This window comes from Podarcis tiliguerta (genome assembly GCF_965153285.1).
Source record: "Podarcis tiliguerta genome assembly, chromosome: 5".
Lineage (NCBI taxonomy): Eukaryota > Metazoa > Chordata > Lepidosauria > Squamata > Lacertidae > Podarcis > Podarcis tiliguerta.
In genome coordinates, this window is record NC_139538.1 from 54,363,367 (window position 1) to 54,384,186 (window position 20,820).

General features: G+C 40.3%; 1 protein-coding gene across 2 annotated transcripts in view; it reads right to left on the reverse strand.

The window, feature by feature from the left end:
- Positions 1-327: 327 nt before the first annotated feature.
- CHST15 (carbohydrate sulfotransferase 15) overlaps positions 328-20,820 on the reverse strand; it is a 72,430-nt gene continuing 51,937 nt past the window's right edge. For both annotated transcript variants that reach the window (XM_083439696.1, XM_083439697.1), the window contains exons 4-8: positions 18,407-18,544; positions 15,530-15,686; positions 5,656-5,812; positions 4,416-4,563; positions 328-943 (exon numbers count right to left, since the gene is read on the reverse strand). In XM_083439696.1, the coding sequence (XP_083295822.1) occupies positions 753-943; positions 4,416-4,563; positions 5,656-5,812; positions 15,530-15,686; positions 18,407-18,544 (791 nt within the window). In that variant the 3' untranslated portion in view covers positions 328-752. The remainder of the gene's footprint in view (positions 944-4,415; positions 4,564-5,655; positions 5,813-15,529; positions 15,687-18,406; positions 18,545-20,820) is intronic.

Here is a 20,820-nt window from a genome sequence, read left to right on the forward strand (position 1 = left end):
AAACAAAAAGCAAAGCTAATAATTTCCCTCCCTCTTTTATTTTATTCGATTGTAAACTTTTTATGATCAGTTTATACATCAGTTTGAAAGTCAGCCCTCTTTTGAATTAATATTTTAGAGTACGTCACCATTGAGAAAATTCTTCTCTTGATCACTGTTACAGAGGAAGGATTCATTCTGCTCTGGGCTTACTAAGACACAATCATCCATTAAAAAGTTACTTGGTTTTGAATTAAGTTACACAGCTCAGGCAGATTCAATAGGTTTATTATGGGCAAAGAGAACACATATTGAAGAGTTTGTTGAAATTAAAAACAGACTTCCAGATGAAAATCAATTAACTTTTAATGGTTAAAAAGCTGTTTTGAATAGTTTCAAAAGAATGCGAGACATATCTTAAAAATTAGAATGAATGTGCATTTTTAGGTGGCTAGTGCTTTCTGTACTGTAACAATAGCTTAAAAATGGCATTTCAAAAACCATAACCACAGAATGCGAGACTGCTTCATATCAAGGCTATTGGTGCACTGTTTGCTGAGAGAGAGAAAAGTTTACAAAAGACATTGATAGAGCTTTATGTTCTTCTATGGCAAATCTGATATAACTTTGTTGACATATTGTATGCTGAACATGGAGACAAAGATTTAACTGCAGTAGGCTTGCTTGGCCTCAGAGTGGGCAATTGCTTGCACCTGAAAACAAGATTTAAAAATAATCCCAAGCACTGTGTTTGTGGCACCGGAATTGACACATCAGGATTTTTTCCATAAAAAAGCTTCATCAGAAAGAACTTGAGCCAGTTTTGTGTTGAAAGGCTGATAGAAATCTCGTAGAATTTCCTTTGTGATAGGTAACATAGGGCCCAAATTGCGATCTTCAGGCCTCCTAGTGTTTGACGCAGGACTTTTGGTAATTAGAGCTTCTTCTTTTTCACTTAGAGCACCTATAGTAAAATTAAGAAAAGGAAAAAGATAACCACAAAATATGCTTGTATAACTTTCCGTTATGCATGTCCTCAAACATTTCCAAGTTAATTGACATGATATGTATAATCATGGCTTTTGGACATTATAGCTTGTTATCTGAACAGGGAGCATGACTTCTTGGCAGTGCCTGAAGCACACACCATCCCTTCTATTAGGACCAAACTATACATGGCATGAAATGTTTGCAAGCATTTACTATACAAGATTTTGGTTTTTTAATTGTTGTTCTTTTGTTCTTTTCGGCTGGTAGGGATAAGCAAGATACAGCCCCATGGAATGTAGAGAGGAAGCTTAGCCTTTTCTGTACATGCTGTGATGCACCCCCACCCACAACTGCTATTGATGCCAATGGAAACTTCTCTGCTAGGGCTAATATAGCAGCTTTGGAAAGAACATATATGAAGAAGAGCTCTCTGCTGGATCAGGCCAAAGGCACATCTAGTCCTGTGCCCTGTTCTCATAGCAGCAACCCAGATGCTTGTGGAAAGCCTAGAAGCAGGACTTGAGCACAACAACACTCTCCCTACTTGTGATTCCCGGAAACTGGTATTCAGAAGCATGCTGTCTCCAACAGTGGAGATAGAACACTGTCATCATGGCTAGTAGCCACTGAAAGCCTTATGCGCCTTGAAGTTGTCATTAAGGACCTTTTTCAGTGCGACTCCATTATGTGAGGAAAGGGTTAATTCTCCCCTTCTCTTGCACAATGGCTCTGGTTATGTTCACTTACATTCCCTCTCTTTAAGGAAGGGAATTCATGCATATTGAATGCTTGCATGCATTTAACCTCAGAACATTGTTTGCCCTGTAGGAGCGTGAGCCTGAGATGCAGAAATAGGGATTCTAACCATTTTGTCCTATTCAAGTGTAGGCCCATTGGAAAGAATGGAGATAATTAACTTTGGGCCTTTAATTTCAGTGAGTCTACACTGAATAGAACTTAATTGGATACAACCCTGGGTATGTTAGTGCAAAGGGACCATGTGAAAACATGAAGAGGAGTGTGGCTCCTGTTCCACTTGCAAGCTGTAGTGTACAAGCCATTCTAAGTAAATATACCGTATTTTTCGCCCTATAAGACGCACTTTTCCCCCTCCAAAAATGAAGGGGAAATGTGTGTGCCTCTTATGGGGTGAATGCAGGCTCCTTGGGTTCAGCGATAGCAACGCGAAGCCTCCGAAGCCTGCGCTCCGGAGGCTTCGCGTTGCTTCCGCTGGAGCCAGGAGAGTCTGCTCTTTGAGGCTGGCGGTGGGGAAAGCAGCGCTTCCCCCATCGCCAGCCCCAGAGAATGGGGGGCAGCAGGAAGGCGCGCGACGCCTTCCCGCTACTCCCCAACCCGGCTTCGAGGCTGGCGGGGGGGAGCAGCGCTTCCCCCTTCGCCAGCCCCAGAGGATGGGGGGCAGCAGGATGGCGCGCGACGCCTTCCCGCTACTCCCCAACCCGGCTTCGAGGCTGGCGGGGGGGGGGAAGCAGCGCTTCCCCCTTCGCCAGCCCCAGAGGATGGGGGGCAGCGGGGAGGCGCGCGACACCATCCCGCTACTCTCCAACCCTCCTGTGGGCTTTTGCGGGAGATGGGGGAATTCCCCCACCTCCCTAAAAGCAGGCAAAAGCCGTGCGCTCTTTAAAGGGGCTCCGCGGCTTCTGCTGGCTTTTCTAGGTGGTGGGGGAATTCCCCCACCTCGTAGAAAAGCCCGTAGGAGCCGCACAGCCTTTAAAGAGCACGCCGCTCTTGGGTGCTTTTCCCCGAGGAGGGAGAAGGGACTGACTGGCCGTTTCAGTCCCTTTTCCCTCCTGGTCGAAAAGCCCATAGGAGTCGCGCACAGCTCCTGTGAGCTTTTGCGGGATGTGGGGGAATTCCGCCACCTCCCGCAAAAGCAGGGAGAAGGTCTTGGAGTAGCGCACAGGCTGCATGCAGCCTGTCCGCTGCTCCCAGAGCTGCGGGGGGGAAATCATATTTTTTCCCTTGATTTCCCCCCCTGAAAACTAGGTGCGTCCTATGGGCCGGTGCGTCCAATAGGGCGAAAAATACGGTATGTTCTTTTCTTTCTTTACACAATGTAAAAAAAAATAATTCCCTGCTGGTGCTGGATCGTTCTAGCTCAACACCCTAATTCCCACATATTAATACAAGTTTAATGCAACTGTTCTACTCCAGGTTATGTTCTGTAGTATTTAGACAGTTTTTAAATACTTAAAAGTTAACTGCATTTAAAACATAAGATGATTCCGTCCCCCATGTATCACTTAAATCATTTTGCATCGTAAGCAGCATGAATTGTTCATCTATTTTTAAAATGTCTAAACCAACCTTCATCCAAACAGAATAAATCCTTATGGCTGATTGTTTTCTCGGAACAATTTAGCATAAAATAATCATGAATGTACATTCTTTCTCCTTTTTTCTTAAAAGTTATCCTCTTATGATGGAGCTCCTGATGTCAGGAAGCATTTATGTCACTCATGCATAGAGGTCCAGCACACCCTCATGCAAAAATGATAGCAATTCACTTTTGAAACACATTACATGCTGCAACCTTTTGATGATCTAAAGCAGAGGTAGGCCACTTTGACATCTGGGTGGAGCTGAATACAAGCCCAGGAATCAGCTCCACTTGGAGCTCCTAAGTGGAGCAGTTCCCAGCAGGATTTGCATCGGTGCCATTTAAACAAAAAAAACCAAAAAACACCAAACCCAAGTCCCATTTGTAGGAGAACAATTGGAACCACACTCAAATGCTCCCGATTGTTCCTTTGCAGTTGCAGCTTTCCCTTACCCATAGATGACAGCAGGTGGACACGGCGAAAGAAAAAATGGCCTCATGGGACAAATTAGAATCCCTGGTGGGCCTAATTTAGCCTGTGGGCCACAGTTCCCCATGCCTGATTCCCAAGCCTGACCTAAAGGCTGGTATTTAGCATAGCAGCACATGTTGATCAGTTTCCACATAGAAATGGTTCACTGAAGGCGATTTTTTATATAGATAATCACTAAATTGCTCCATGTGGAGGGGGGGAGTGTGCAGCCATAAGTTGATGCAACTTCATAAGTCTGTACATATGCCAGTTCTTACAATGAACATGCAACATTCTTAAATACGCCAGTTCTTACAATGAACATGCAACAGTCTTAAATACAATATTCTTATACTATCTGTATAGGAAAGCATGTGGCAAGTGACCCAAAGGTAACATGAACCTGTGGGTTAAAATTAAATTTAAAATAGCATACCTCTTGGTTAAAAGACAAAGAATGGCTAAATTTAAGCAACTTGTTTTTCTTTAAGGTTGAATATATGTGATCTAACTACAGAGCAATTACCTGGGACTGTCTGAGAGCAGATTTAGGAAGGGGGCTGAAACAGAAACCTTAGAAAAACAGGGCAAATTCATTAAATGTGCTTTAATCAGAAAGGTCAGAAAATTTCCTACCTAAATCCAGAAACTGGAACACCATGTGCATAGTAAACTTAACGTTGGATGCATGATCCTCCAGGCGGAGAACTAGTATTTGATCTTTATTAAAAACTGTCAGCCAGTCCAAGAGAAAAACAACATACAGCCCAACCTGGAGCCTTACCTAAAAGAATGAAAAACAAAATAAATTATTGTTTTTAAGAAAACACTCCAAATGAATTGGCCAAGGCAGACAATAATAAGTGAGATTATGCAAGGCATAGCTTTATTGCAGGAATGTGACATGCTCGTGGGTCACCGTATGTGCTATAGCAGAGGACTCCCATTCCTGAAATTAGTCTTTGGAAGGTTAACTTCTTATCTCTGCCTCTGCACCCATAGTAGGCTTGAAAAACAGCAAAAAACATTTTTAAAGCCTAAATGGAGATGGGGAGAAAGTGAGTGGGTATGTGCTGTGCATCCTTGCAGGGCTCATGTGTACAGCTGCAGCACATCCATTGCACCCACAACAGTTTATCTGGTTTGCAAATGTGCCCACGGAACCATAACGGTTGGCAACCCTGGCATACATGCATCAGGGAAGCCCAGTGGGGAGGTGATAGTTCTCCCTCAGCTGTTATGCTGCCCTCCAATACTGGATTTGTCTAATCCCCTTTGAAAGCCAAGCTGGTGACCATGACCATATCTTGTGGCAGCAAATTTTATATCTTAAGTATGCATTGTGTGAAGAAGTACTTCTGGCTTTCCAACATTCAGCTTCATTGGATAATCTCTTGTTCTAGACCAGGGTTATGAGAAAAGTAGAAAAATGCCCCCGTCTTCATTTTCACTGTGCCATGCATAATTCTATACACCTCTATCATGTTCCTCTTTACTTCCCTTTCCCTCCAGACTAAAAAGACCCAAATGCTGTAAAGGTTCCTCACAGGGGAGAAAGGGGATAGTACATGAATGGACCCATTAATGCTCTAGCTGGGTGCTCACTTGATGGAATGCTCCTATCTTACCAAAGATAAACAGTTAAATCCCCAATTTAGAAGAAGATCCAGCCTTTTGTCTTCTATGTGGATGGATTTATTTTTAAGCAGAAAGACTTTGTTATATGAACCACCAGGTTCAAACCCAAGTTTATGAAGACAGTGGGGTTTTTTCATTCTATAATGTATTTGTTACATATTCTAATATGTGATAATACCAGCTTCATGAAATTCTATTGCCTAAGAATCATATCAGGTGAGAACTGAAATGTACGTACAGGCATGGCATTGTTAATGGTGTTGTTGTACACACAGGCTCTCAGGGAGTAATCTGCCAGGCAATTTTCAAAGAGCTGCAGTGATTCAGCCACTTTTTCATGGAAGTCTTCTACAGATTTGTTAGCACTTGCAAAGTAAAGATAATCAGAATACAATCTGTAAATGAAATAACACAGGAACAATTGAAGCACAATTGCAGCTAAGCCATCCCACATCATCATAGTAATAAACCAATAGCTATTGTCCAGGCAAGAAAAGAAAAGGAAGAGTGCTATTTGTATAGTAAGGCTGTGCTTTAATTTCTTGTTTATTCCAGCAGAAGTCTCACAGCTCCATTCCAAAGAAAATTAAACTGAAATGCCAGGGTGATCCAAGTTGCCTATCTGGCAAAGGAATCCTACAAGTACCTCACCTTAGTGGAGCGTACTTCCCAAACATCTTCCCACCATCTCTTTGGTCATGCCAGGGGTGTCAGATGAGAAAAAATATTATAGGAACAAGATCTAATAATACTATTACTTGTCTTCTCTTTGCTAACTTACCATTTTTATCTCTCAAACTAGCCATATGAACCACACGATTCAGATCTTGACTCCATATTGCTCATTGTAGACTATATTCCTTGCTGCGCTTATTCATTCTTGTAGCTTTTGCTACCACTTTTATATTGATTATCCCAGTTGCATGGCCACTTGCTTGCTTATTAGTCACTCCTTTCTTTGATTCCCCATCTTCAGTTATCTTACTCTCAAGCCTCCCTCACCTCCAAATACCCTTCCTTCGGGGTCTTCTTTTCCAGTCCAGTGTCCACCGAACACTCTTTTTCAGCCACCTCTCCTCTGGTCTCACTATCTGTTCATTCCCTCCTGCCGTGGCCCCTTCCCTGACCTGTGCCTGCTACACAAAGTCACACTCATCCCTAGGAACCACTTTGACCTTAGAATTTTGATACACTTTACTTCAGCCCGCTGTCACCTTTTGTTTTAAAAGATGTTTTAAGGTAAAACACCTGCTAGCAGCTTCAAGCTTGTTTACTTTGAAAGATATCCCCCCTTCCTTTCATGTGACGAATAAAAACTCTATTGATTTTCATGAGAAGGAGGAAAAGAGAGTGCAGCAGAGATGTCAGAACAGCCAGAGGTGGGAAAGGAGGATCTCACTAACTGCTGCGTCTCTGTGTGGTATGTTATAACAACAGAGCCATGTACGAATGGGAAGCTCTGTCTGTAGGTATAATGAAAACAAACAGAAAAATGTGCCACTCCCAGCTTCTATTTCACTGACAATACAGACGTGCTGAATATTTGGCCGTTCTTAATATTTTGCTGCCTTAGGCAGCCGCCTGTTTTACTGTGCATGAAATAGTTGGCTGTGAAACTGGAAGATATGAGAAAAACAGGAAGGATGGAGCCAGACGATTCATTAAATGCGGCACTTTGAAACATAAACAATTCCCCCCAATTTCCCTGCAGAAATGTGTGTGTAGAAGAAGGTTAGAGCTCACTAAAAGCACATTATCAAAAGAAATCGAGAAAGGTGAAGTTTGCAATTTCTGCCTTGAGTAACATCAGTGCTAGCTAATAGCGCTTGCTATCTAGGTTAGACAGGCGAGAAGGTGGCCAAGAAAGTGAGCCAAAAGGATGGCTGGCATATGCAGCTCATTTAGATGGCTCTTTCTTGCCAACACCATTTAATCACATTCTCTAGATCAGAGGTGGGGAACCTGTGGCCATCCAGATGTTGGTGGGCTACCAATCATGCTTTCTAGGACTGATGGGAGTTATGGTCTAACAAGATCTGGAGGACTGCAGTTTCTCTATGCTTGCTCAAGATGGCAGGAAACTTAAACAGATAAAAATAAATAACATGATCATACATATCCATTCCAAAATAGAACACGAGTATGAAATTCTGTCTCAGAATTAAAACCTAATCTTATAGGAGGGCAGCAGCTTTCTGTACTTACATAACCATGAAGTTACCCCCTAGAGTTTAGGATCAAGAAATAAGAATTGCAACTAAAGCTAGCCACAATTGTGATAGGAAGGAAATCGCTTTAACATCTGGGATAATCTGGACATAAGGCAACCTGTGCTGGGAGTATCATTTAAAAATAGATCAAAAACTTTAAAAAAAATGGGGGGGGGAGCTTAACAACTTTCCTGTCCAGATTTTCACTTTCTGAAATATGGCAACCCTAAATTGTGATTACTATTATGCAATGCTAATCTTTGCACTGAAGCAAAATATTAGCTGTTGTGGGTTTATCTTGATACCAAGGGACATTCCTCAAAAAACTTGGGATCTGTCATTCATTTTGATTATAATCAACTTCAAATATGTTTCTCTCTGTGTGCTTTCTGTTGTTAGAACTTGTTTGAAAATTAGCAGAACTATGCCCAGCACAGTATGCTCTGTCAATGGTCTATCAGTTATACTTTTTTAAAACAAAAACAATTCACTAAAATGTATATCTTAAAAGACCAATCAAATTCTTATAACCAATTTCCCCATTACAGGAAACTAATGCCTATATCTTGGTTAAGTACAATGACCTTTAGAAAGGGTCTTATCTCCTTCTCCAAACCCCTTAGCTGAAATCAATCTCCTTTCTGATGACCTTTTCCTGAACAGTCTGTTTATGTATGTGTGTCACAACAGAATCACATATATGTCTACTCAAAATTAAGTCTCAGAGATCAGTGGAACATCCTCCCAGGTAAGTATGGATTAAGATTGCAGCCTTAGTTTCTCTTGGTAGAACATTTCTCCAAAGAGGGAATGAAATTGATTTTCCCAAGAGTTGTTAGAGAGACATATGTCATGTTTGTATGCCCAGATAAGATATGGTTTATGCACAAGTCTTTAGCTCTCAAAACTCCCCTACCTCTGCATGGCCAAGAGGGGGGACTTTGCAAGATTTTGCTGAACTAGGGAACCTGGTTCACATTGACTATGGTTTATTTAAGCAGTACAGCTTCAGAAACCAAGGTTTCAACTTCCTATGTTTTTGAGACATACCATAATTAGAGTTAACCTCCTTGTTAGCTAACTAAAGGGTAAAACTGTTAGCTAACTAAAGGGTTGATTAAAATGAAAAGCTTAGGTAGTCTTTCTCCCAGATGCAGGGGAGAAGAGATGGGAGTGTGCAAGGCTGAAGCACACCTTACACGGTTTAGTGATTATACTATGGTACAGCAAGGGAACTCCATGTAGACAGTGGAGTGCCCACAAACTCCTTGTCAGGAGATTCTTATATTCTAATGAAATCTGTATAAGTTGTAGGATATTTCCTTATTTATTTATTTATTTATTTATTTATTTTGCTTTGTGGGACATCTTTCTAAAAACCAAATCTTTACTGATGAGGATTCCAGCTGCTCTTGCTACTTATGGCTCACTTGATGCTGTTACCGGCTGCCATAATCTATCACAATTAAGTGTAGGTGCACATGACTGCCTCTTCATCAGAAAAGATTGCAGAGGAAATGGAACCTAGCATAAAAAGTGGAACCATTTCTTTCAAGCACAGTTCCTTATTTCAATTCTATCAGCATAAATACTTGGTTCTTGATGTGTTCCCTATGTTAACAATTTTGCGGAAGCTGTTTAATGATAGCAAAAATGAAAGGCTGAACCAGGCTTTAAATAAATGTTCACGGGTGGTCACATGGGCCTGCAGCTCTCAACAGTGTGACTGTTCCTCTTCCCTCTGTGTTGTCATGGTACAGAAATGTGTTTTTCCACAACTAAGGAAACATGCAGCTGCATGGTAGCTGCCTGCTTGTCTCTCTAATGCCAGAAGGAAAAGAGAAGGAAAACAAAGGCATTGGAAAGGAAAAGTGAGTGAGCAGGCATGCCATAGCACAACAGTCACATGTAGTGCTAGGGCAGCAGAAGAGCAACTGCAAGTTCAGCTGCCGTAGTGTTCTGTTGCATTCCTAAATTTAAATAAATTGCTGTATGAATCCCCTTGTTCGTGCAGATTCTAGGAAAGGAAAATATGTGCACTGCAGCTACTGCTGGAATATTAAGGGGAACAGCACCAATGAGGAATATCTAGGCATTACCACAACCATGGCCATTGTATTCTCTTCCAGCACCCAAGATAACTCAGATTCTCTTTTGGCCAAATACTAGTATCTCTGAAGATATTTTACAGCTGAGCTACGTGATCCATCATTATAGAATTCCATGGCTCAAAATGACTGGAAGTCAATTAGTTTACAGGGGGAAGCAATGCTGTATATCAGTGCACAACTTTTCTAGACATAAAACACACATTTAACTCCAGTCCAGTTTAGGACTCTTAGCTTTTCTTTCTCCATCCCTACAGCATTCCTCTAAAGAAAACCCCAAAACAAATAAATAGTGACAATAATATTGGTGAAACCTCCCTTAGGTTAGGATGAAACCAGCATGTGGGTCTTTACTCTACCCATCAAATATTTACATTATGGCAAGGCACAGTTATGCTACTTGGCTGTCAGGAATAAAGAATTTACAATTCAGCAGTATATATAGGGTTAGATTTATCCCGTGGTGAGAGAAAAAGCACAATCTATTGTAATGGAAACTGTATCCATTACAAGTAGACAAAATTGGTATCTCCCAAGTTAAGGGGTATATTACGATATGAGACAGACACTAAAGCAACAGCTGGTGAATATTAGAGTCATATTGCAGAGCATTTCCAGATCATTTACAGAAGAAAGCCACTTCATCCAGCTCTCTTGCATACAATTACCATCTGTTAACATTCAGAGGCCACAAAATATATTTATCAAGTCAACAGTGCACTGTCTGCCTTGCAGGGGGCCATGAGGTGACTTGGGCAATGGGGAGCACTACTGCTGACAGCTCTTATTCTATGTAGTGCTGCTGATGAGAATAGAATTCTAATAAGGAAAACATTCACATCAGGCGCTAGTGTGTTTTCCCTATGACTATCTTTCAAAAAAGAAAAAAAATTAAAAGCCAATTTACATTCTAATATTTGATTTTTATATATGTGGCCATGATGCAGGAAATGCTGATGGCACTGGAAACTGATTTACCACTTTTTCTCCCATTTTGTAAAAATGACTAATCTGGAAAGAGGCTGAGCCTATGGACACAAATCAAATGAGACAAGGCAAACAGTCTATGAGCCTGATCAGATTTTACTTCCTCCCCTACTTCACATCTGTGTGCCTCCTTTTCACAGGGGGGAAATGAATGAACCATAAGTTCATCCATTTATTTGAATATGGCATGACTAAAACTTCTTACAAGGAATTTAATGTCACAATGGGCCAGTTTAAGATTTACATCTTCCCTTGTGTGAGGAAAAGAACATGTAATCTTGCATAAATCCACAGCTCTCCCTAAGTATAAGCTGATCAGAAGCAGCATATGAACGGAACCTTTAAATAGGGATAAAAGTTATCATTTCCCTACAAAAATAATCTCAGTCCTAAATTCCACAAGTTACTATTTTCAACCAGTGGTGCAAGTAATTATAGCCTCTTTAATAGTTTTATACCCCGACTCCCCTTCTCTTTAGATGCTAATGTGTATTACTTCACAAATGTGGTAAGCTTGCCCTCCTATATATAGAGTCTCTCTTGTTCAGTCTGCTGAGTTTGACCTTCCAGCTCTGTTCTAACCAGCACCACTGCGTTAGCGATGAACAAAAGTCCCCATGTTCCACTTGAAAATCATTTGAGTTTTCCAAGCATTTCCACTGAGAACATTTTATTTTCAAGTACTCGCAAAAGCCTTCGAGCTTTTGTGAATGCTTGAAAATAAAATGTTCACAAAAATCCAGTGTGCCCATTGAACTCAATACAGACATGATGCCTCCATTAGTTTTAATAGACAGATTGAAACCTGTTGTGTACTGCAAAATGGCAGATGAAGAACAAAAAGTGATAAAGCGTGTTCTCCAATAAATGAGAGCACGTGTTGCGGTGTGGGCCACCGGGCCAGGCCTCTTGTTGCCAGGCTGGTTAATAGTTATTGCCTGGCATCTGTGATTGGATAACCGGGTTGCTGGGGCAAATTGTATGTTGCAAATTGAGTGGGTGGGACCATAGTCTTTAAATATTGGTGCACTCTGGTTTCTCTTTCTCTTTGCAGAGTGCATCGGATCACCCGCCCACCCGCCCTCTTTTCCGGTTGACCTTGCTTTGCCTGTCATGGGGTCGTCTGCCTTGGCGCAGGGGCCTAGTAGGAATTTTGCCATTTGGTGATTGGCTGTGCCATTTGGTTTTTGCCTACTACCCTGCAATTCGTCACAACTTGTAAGGTTGCGGTTAGGCATTGGTTATAATATGCTGGTGGTGGAGGGGGCTGAACAGGCGGTGCCTGCCCCTCCTATTGCGATGAAGGGAATTCCGTTAAAGGAATCCTGGGGCTTGCCATGATTTCGTCCAATCCCTGTTATGGGACCAGGGCCGCCCAATCCCTGTTATGGGAATCCTTGTTATAGGACCGGGCAGGCAAGCTTTCGGGGAGCTGCTGGGGAGAGCGGCGTGGGTCCGACGCTTAGCTCAGGTGACCCCCCAGTTTGACTTTCTCTTCTACTGGCTACCGATCGGACCTCGGGATGCCAGTTCTGTCCCAGGCGGGGGGACAGATAGTCATAACCAATGTCTAAACAACCACTCACTGATTTTGTATTTTAATAAAGTTGTGGCCAAAATAGTGCCCAAAAACCAAAACTAAATTACGTGTTATGTGTGAAGTTATTTGAGGGGTGGCCTGGGGACCTACACACGCAACAGCTGGGAGCAGCTCCTGCTTGAAATCATGGAGAGGTGTTATCAGTCGCTGCCAACAAGACTGAGCTAGATGGACCAGTGGTCTGATATGTTAATGTTTCAACAGGCAGATATAAACCTGTGGCATTCTCTCAAACACCTGGCAGGAGGGCAACAAGCAGTGCACTATCTAAGAAACTTTAGGACTATTCCTTGGGAACTGAAGCCAGCACATTAAAGCCTTGGGGGAAGAGGGGAACAGAACTGATGCAGGAGACTCGCTCAAGTCACCTTAGAGAAAAGCATATCTTTGCAGCAGCAGAATAAGATTCTGATCCTGCAACTGTAGTATTCTCATTGCACAAAAGTAAGCAACAGTGAGTAATATTGCAGTGGTAGGGAAGCTTGCTTGTTTCTTTTTAAATACAAAAAGGGGAGATATGTGCCATGAGGCTAGAAAGGAGGAGCACATAGGCTTGTGGGAGACAACTATGTGCTCCCTTGCACCACTTTTTCTTTTCAAATGCCTGCATAGCATTATGGTAGGAATGGAGAAGGCATGGAAATCATAGCTGACAGAACCAAAAAAAGAACCACAATCACAAATACAAATACACCTTAGAGTTGGGGGTCCCAAACTATGGTCCATAAACTTCACCCAGATGGTCTGTGGATTTGCAGTTGAAGATGACATATTCATCACATTAAATACAAGTATTGATTTTTGAATTGTACTTTTATTGCTTCTTTTGTTTCACATTTTGCATTTTATTATATTACAATCTGAATCCTATGGCATTCAAACTGCAGTACAATGAAGTACAATATATGAGAAAAAAGAGCAATAAAAATACAATTAAGAATCATATAGCATCTAGCACAGCACATTTCAATTGCTACAACAGGCAGAAAAAATAATTAAGTGATCCACCAAGACCCTGGGCAATCTTCAAGGGGTCTCTTCAAGGGGTGGAGTGTGGACAGTTTGGAAACCACTGCCTTTGAGTGCATAAGCTCACATCAAAAGATGTGACTGAGTATTACGGATAATATTTTCCTTTATTATGCTTGCCTGGGGCCTGCAGAACAACATATATTGCCTTCCAATATATGTTGCTAGCCTCTGCCTAAAATATACACAAAAGAAGAAAAGAACTGAACATGCCTTTAGTAAACTGAGGAAACTTAAATATTTCCAGAAAACAAATGTTATCACTTCAAGCTAGAAATAAGCAATACTGTGACCAAAAACCAATGGAATAACAGGTGGGGGTTGGGAACTGAATTTCAGCTGTCCTGCATTCCTCAGATGTCCAAAGTTCTTTATAGTTTCACCTCTTTCTGCCGTAACAGTAAAAGGATGAAAGTCATGGAATCCACTCCTAATAATGATTTATATACTCAGAGGAATGGTTGTTTGAAATTTAAAGCTTTGTTCTGATTTATCCCAAACTAATTATAAAAAGCAGACCTCAGCACTAGTGGGCCTTGCCAGGATGTAAGAGCACCAAATGCCAATGCCAAGCCTGGATGTGGTGACCTTAAGATAATATTACTATTATCTGTCATTTTACATATGATGAGACGTCTTTTGAATATAGTTAATGAGACCTCAACTTAACCATATCATCAAGGCTTTTTTACTTAAATCCTTAGGAAAAGATGGTGCTATATTGTTCCATAAAACTGTCTACCAGTTGCCATGGGTTCCTTCAGGAGGAAGAGCAGGACAGAAATGTTATGAATAAATAATAATAATAGAATACCATGTGACTGTTGAAATAAATCACTTTACCATTTAAAAAAGGTGAGAATTGGACCATGCAATACAAGGCAAACAAGTCCTTATATCTCACCAAAAACAGGGATATTAAGAAGCCGGTGGAATCCTGTGAAGAGGGTTAAAATATTTATTCCCATATTACTGCTAGGGAGTACATGTCAGCAAAGCCTGAAGAACTGTGTTTCCTTTTCTTTCACTACAACTTGGAGTGGACTCTTGACCAAGGTACACACTACCTTGTGCAGGGGAGGAAAACCTGTTGACCTTTATTTCCATGCCTTATAGCAGATGGGCTACATTTGCCTTTTTCACACTGAAATTGCCCTAAGCAACTGGGATCTCCACACAGCTCCCGGTTTCCATAGTTACCTGCATCTCTGCTAATGTCAACAAGATGAAAGATTATCTGTTATGGGAGTTTTACTTGTTCAATTTTACAACTCGTATCAGTTCAGATTGCATACTGTATTAACTCTTTCCCAGATCATGCTCAAGAATTAAAGGTATTCAAAGTTTCTCCAATATATGGAAATGAGGATTGAAAATGTGATTAATTAATTCAGAATGGGAAGTCAAAGCTACCATGGACTGTAATTCACCTTATTCTGAAATTAAGCAAAACAAGGAACATTTTCTTTTTACTGGAATTTAAACATTCTGGGGACTTCTAATAAAGGTAGAATTTTCTAGAGCAGGAGGCACTAACCTTTTTTTGGTCCAAGGGCCACATTCGTCCTTTGGTCCAGGGCCACATGCCAGTGGTGGGTGTGGCTACTCCACCCTCTCGCATGCACACACACACCTTCCTAAGGTAAGCTAAGTGAATTAGCTGACAGGGAGAGGCAGGTGTGTTACTGCCCCCCTCATCAAATGATCAATCTGGTAAATAGTGAGGGGGCAATTTGCATCAGGGCTGGGTAGAGAGGTTCAAATCTCTTTGCCCACTGTCATACCATGTCTACTTTGAATTTTCTTTTCTCTGTTGCAGTCACCAATGCTGTTGAAGTCTTGGGGGATTGCATCGGGCTACTGGGCTGCAGGTAAGCCATCTCTATTCTAGAGCTAAATAATTCTAAATATTCTTTAGCTCTAGAATAAGATTCCTAAAGAATCCATTTCTACACTAAAAACACCTTTGCTTTATAGATTGTATCAGCCATATAAAAAATAAGTTTTTAAAACAATGGATTCAATGAGGTGGTACGAGTGTTTATGGAGTCGAGTTGCGGGGGTGAGTTATGCTGCTCTCAACTTACCAATTTTGGGGGCAGCTGTCAACTATCCATGAAAACAAATAAAAAGAATAAAATACATTTCTTTGATACTATGTAAATATTGCTTGCTAACCTTTCAACAGGATCCCTAAGCATAACAATCAGCTTTGCATTTGGCTGGAAGGCATGGATGAAGTCCTGTATTAAGAATGGAGGCTCCCCTTCTGTACTGTTGTCATAGAAGAAAATCCAAGCGTTGTTGTCCCACATTGTCGAAGCACTCGCCTCTCCTAGGAATGACAAAAAGCTGCAGATCAGTGTCACTCTAGATGACTGGCTCATTCTGAGCACTGTTGTAAATGCACTGCAGGACCAGAACATTAAATGAAATATGCTAGGTCACTTCCTATTCTTGGCTATGGCAGCCAAAAATACACTTCTTAATAGTTGAGGGAGTTGGGTATGTCTTGGGTGGAGACTGAAAGGAAATACAATTGAGATTCCTGCATTGTAGGGGGTTGGATTGGATGATCCTCGGGATCCCTTCCAACTCTACATTTCTATGATCTTCAAATATCTGAAGGGCTACCACATGGAAGAGGGGGCAAGCTTATTTTCCACTGTTTCTGAGGGTAGGGCCCAAGCCAATGGCTTCAAATTACAAGAAAGGTGATTCTGACAAATCATTAGGAAGAACTTTCTGACAGTAAGAGCTATTCAATAGTGGAACAGACAACTTGAAAGGTAATGGACGCTCTTTCAAAGGAGGTTTTTAAACAAAGGTTGGATGGTGTTCTGTCACAGATTCTTTAGCTATTATTTCTGCATTTCAGGGGGTTAGATTAGATAACCCCTTGACTTCCCATCCAACTCAGAAATTCCATGATTCTATTGTTTCATAATCTCTCTCCCCCACCCCATAGCACCACAACACGAATTAATGTTTGTGAGGAGGAATCTATATTTGACCCATGATGAATTAAATGCTGCTGCATTTATATATCAAATGAGAACAGCATATTCCAAAATATACCAATTTTTCATAGACGCTAAAAGCATACAACATATGATGAAACTGCCTACTTTCATTAAAAATGGCTCTTTAATGTCCTTAGCCAGAGATTAATGGGAAAAAATCATGTTGTAATTTCATAAACCATTCTGGTAAATTTATCATAATAAGGATCAAAAATAAATAAACCCTGTCTAAAATGCCTGGAGCTGCAAGGGTAATGTCTTGTGTAGGGCTTCTGAAACCTCCATGGCTTCATCTGGCAATATAATTACAACCCAATAAAGATTTGATTCAGAGATGTTTTTGATTGTAAAATTACTTTCCCTGGTAAAGTTAGAGGGATGTTTATAGTTTTAATTATATCTCTCCTTTTTAATCATCTGACGTTTAATAATGTGGCTCCCAAAGAAAATCTCAGATTTTCATATTTCCTATAGATGGATTCTTGACTAAATTGTATTTTTAACAAGGTAATAAAAAAAGTTCATTATAATGAGCATATTAATTCAGTTGATTTCCTGTAAACTTTATTAAGAAGAGGCCATGTAAACATTTTCCTTAACAAAAAATTCAGCTCCTTGCAAAGGCAATTGCTCAAAAAAAGTACATTAGCCGTTTGAATTAGCATTCTTTCCCTTACAAGAGACCGATAAAATAAAAAATGTAGCTTGTATGTGTCCTTGATAATAAAAATCCAGAAAAAGCACTTGAGGCACAATATTTGTTTATAGAAAGAGCAGTGAACCTGCTCATATCACAACAAAATAATGAGGCCTAATAGCTTCTTGATTTAAAAAGTCAGGATATGTCAATAATGTCATAATAACTTTCATAGGTCACAACAGCTTAGACTTTCCCCAGTCTCAGTAGACAGTAGAATAAATTGGTCCCTTGAAGGAAATCCAACCTATCCCATCTCTTATGTCTAGCAAATGTTTATTGTCACTATATTTGGTTCCTTTATGTAACTAAACAGCAGCACAGCAGGCAGAAATTACAGGTGGAGGTTCCTATTAACACCACATCTCCATCCCATGAAAAGTTTTATTTCCTAAAGTTTCCCAAGGCATTTGTGGAGTCTGAGCAGACTTTGTTTCCGACCTGCTGATGCCACACTTGCAACTATCCTCTGCTGTCTTCCAAAAAAACAAAGTGCTGTTGCTGAATTAGGGTGACCAGATGCAAAAGAGGAAACCTGTGCCTTTAGCATTGTGTAGAAACAGATATTTCAGCAGGTATAGCTTCTCATGCAAACTACACCACCTGAAATTGCCTCTCCTACCCAACCATTAAAGGTGCAAGGACTCTGTCCTCTTTGGCGTCTGGTCAACCCTGCACTGAATGGATCCTAAGGGAAACAATAGAGCTAAAGTCCCATATACGTTATCTCATATATTCTTCCATGCCTATCAAGTTAATCAGATTACTTATTTGCTTCATATGATGTCATTTGCTGTGGTTAAATCAGTGGGACATAGTGATGCAATGCATCTAGATTTCACTAGCAAGTGAAGGTATTTTTTATTCACAAAGTTTTTGCCCGATTCTGCATGTTTGTATTTCTTTGCAGCTATTTTTTATTTTAGATGGACAGCATGTTGCATTGAACACTATATTGTTGCCAAGGTGCTATAAAGTGTTATAAATAACTCAATAATATTAATGCATTTTTAAACAGCCTCTATTTACACTGAAAACAAGGTGCAAAATTAAAGATTTATAATGCTCTTCTTTTCAGACAGATGTTTGCTCAACTTTTCATTACTAGTTGAAGGCACACTTTCATGATGCTGTAAAGCTTGCATTACCCTTTTGCCAACAGAAGTTGTTCTAATAAAATGCCTTATCCACATTTTTGCTATCGTATACTTAGCTTACATTGCTAAGATACAGAGGAGATCAGTGAACTCTTATCTTAGTACAGATAACTACCGATGTTATTAAAGCAAGTCTCATACCAGCAACATAAACCCCTATAAGCAGTAGTTTCTGTACCAATAATTATCTTGTTGAAGTCTTTTGCAGTGTCCCCCTGCAACACACTCTGAATCTGATGAGCAGCCAAGTCAAACAAGTCCAGGTAATCTTCCACTGGGTAGCGATCATGAAATCCATCCCGCAGACGAATTATCCCTGAAAGCAAAAATAAATAAATAAAGTAAGCCTGGAATCTACAGTGGTATAGTAGAGATGTTTACTGCTCTGCCTTTTGGACTATTTGGCGGAAGACCCTGTTCAAATAGCATAATCATAAATAGGATACGATAGTTATTCAATTATACTGATGGTTCAACAAGGAAGTAACATGAACAACTATTTTCTTGCATGGTAGCTGCAGCAGGAATACTGCTTGCATAGAAACAGAGCTCTCAAATAACACCTGGTATTGAATTAGTGGACACATAACATTTGGGAATTTCTTTTAATGAAGTCAAAAGAGCCAGGACAGAGACAAAATGGCAATATAGCAAACTGGATTTGATGTGATGTGGTTAAGTACCACCAAAAGAACTTATTTTCTCCAAATTATAAACTACTGCTGTGAAATGTTCTGAAATTTAAAGAACTGATTTACTCTCAGTATATCAATCTCATTTTGTTTTTCAACTTACTTTATAAAACACTATATTCTATTATTTTTTCAAGTTCTTTTTTATTGTAAAATTAACAGTAATAAAACATGTCCAAAACCCTAAATAAATAAGGATATGATAAAAAGAGTCAGAATGGTTGCATGATTAATTTCTACATAATCTATTCCATGTAGTAAGTTCTTTGTAGTCTACATGTACATGAACATGAATAAATTGTTCTTATTTTTTCTTTAAGCCACCTTGAGTTCCTGTCAGGGGAAAAGGCAGCACTATAAATAAATATATAATTACAATTATACATATGTGTGCATAAATACGGACATTGATAATTGTGTATTTATTTCACATGAGTGTAAATACTATTTACATCCTGGCCACATAGTAACAGAAGCCACCTTGGTGCTTCTGGGCAGAAAAGTGCACGAGAACCATGAGTCAAAGAAAGTCTGCCTAGTATCTTCTATACTAAAGCACAGTCTGCCACTGTAGAAATGAATAAGGAGATATTAATAGGTCAGAGCAAACTACAAAGACTTCAGAGCAAAGAACCGGGAAATGCAACCAAGAGAATTATGTAGAAGGCCCAGAGGATTCTGGTTTTAACCAGGTATTTATTATCATGCCAGTGTTTGTGAAGCTGCTCCAAAATATCTAGGTCCTGGCACATCTAGGCCTGATGGTGAATAGACTGGAGGCTGCTACAAAGATGTAGACTGGGTCCTGGAGTCAGGCAAGGAAGTGAGTACCTAATTCATATCGAGCAGGCTGCAAACTTCACAGTGCTCCTGTACATAAGCATGGTATGGCCTGCATGCTTTGAATTAGTTTTTCATGGCCTCCTTCCTTTTGGATGCTGCTGGAGCAATAGCCCGAAGGACCTTATTTGTGCTGTGCCAGGCACAGTAGGCATAAAGGCCTCTTGCTTTTAGTGTATAGCAGTGATGACATCAATATACCTCAAAAGGCCTTGGAGGTCTCTAGACAGATAAAACAAGGCATGGCATGGTGGGCAACCCAAGCTGTATCAAGCTGTATCATCATTGCATTAGAATTTAATAGTTCCTCCCAATTTTTATAGGGTGCTCTGCCCTGTCAGAACTCCAAATCCACAGCTAAATGCCAAATATTTGCAAAATATGGAAACAAGCCTACTTATAATATAACTTGGAATTCTGGGGGAAAGTGTATTTTTTGCTATTATGTTAATGAGTTTCATGCTCTTATTTTGTGTTTTTATGTTGTAAGCCACCCTGTGATCTTCATATGAAGGGTGGTATATAACTTTAACGAGGAAGAAGCAGAAGAAGAAGGCTGGTTTATGGGTATTCTTCCATGCTGTTACATGTAACTTGTTAGCATGCCTGTGTTCCACTCAGAGTGGCATACATAGTCTTCTCAGCCAGATGGCAAAGCCCAGAGTTTCTCAGCTTTGGAGATGTACCTGCCTGGTCCTTTCAAATAATTCTAAAACAGTTGTTGTTTGCATTTGGCCTCAGAACATGGAATTTTATTTGAAATAAATTCAGAAGTTGTTTTATTGGGCCAAGTATAGAACTCCTATAAGAGACAAACCACAAAGAATATGCTTGAAAGAACACTGCACACCAATTAAAATCCCTCTGAAATTAGTTCAGCTCAATTTTATTGAGTTTGCTGCTTCAACTGCCTTAGTAGAGGAAACCAGTTGTACCAATTTAGTCCATTTCAACTAGAGGGACTTCACTCATACTTGAAGGCATTATCATATATAATCTGAAAAGCAGTGGTTTCCTATTCAAACCAATTTGCAGACAGAGAAGAAGCTCTGTTGTGTAT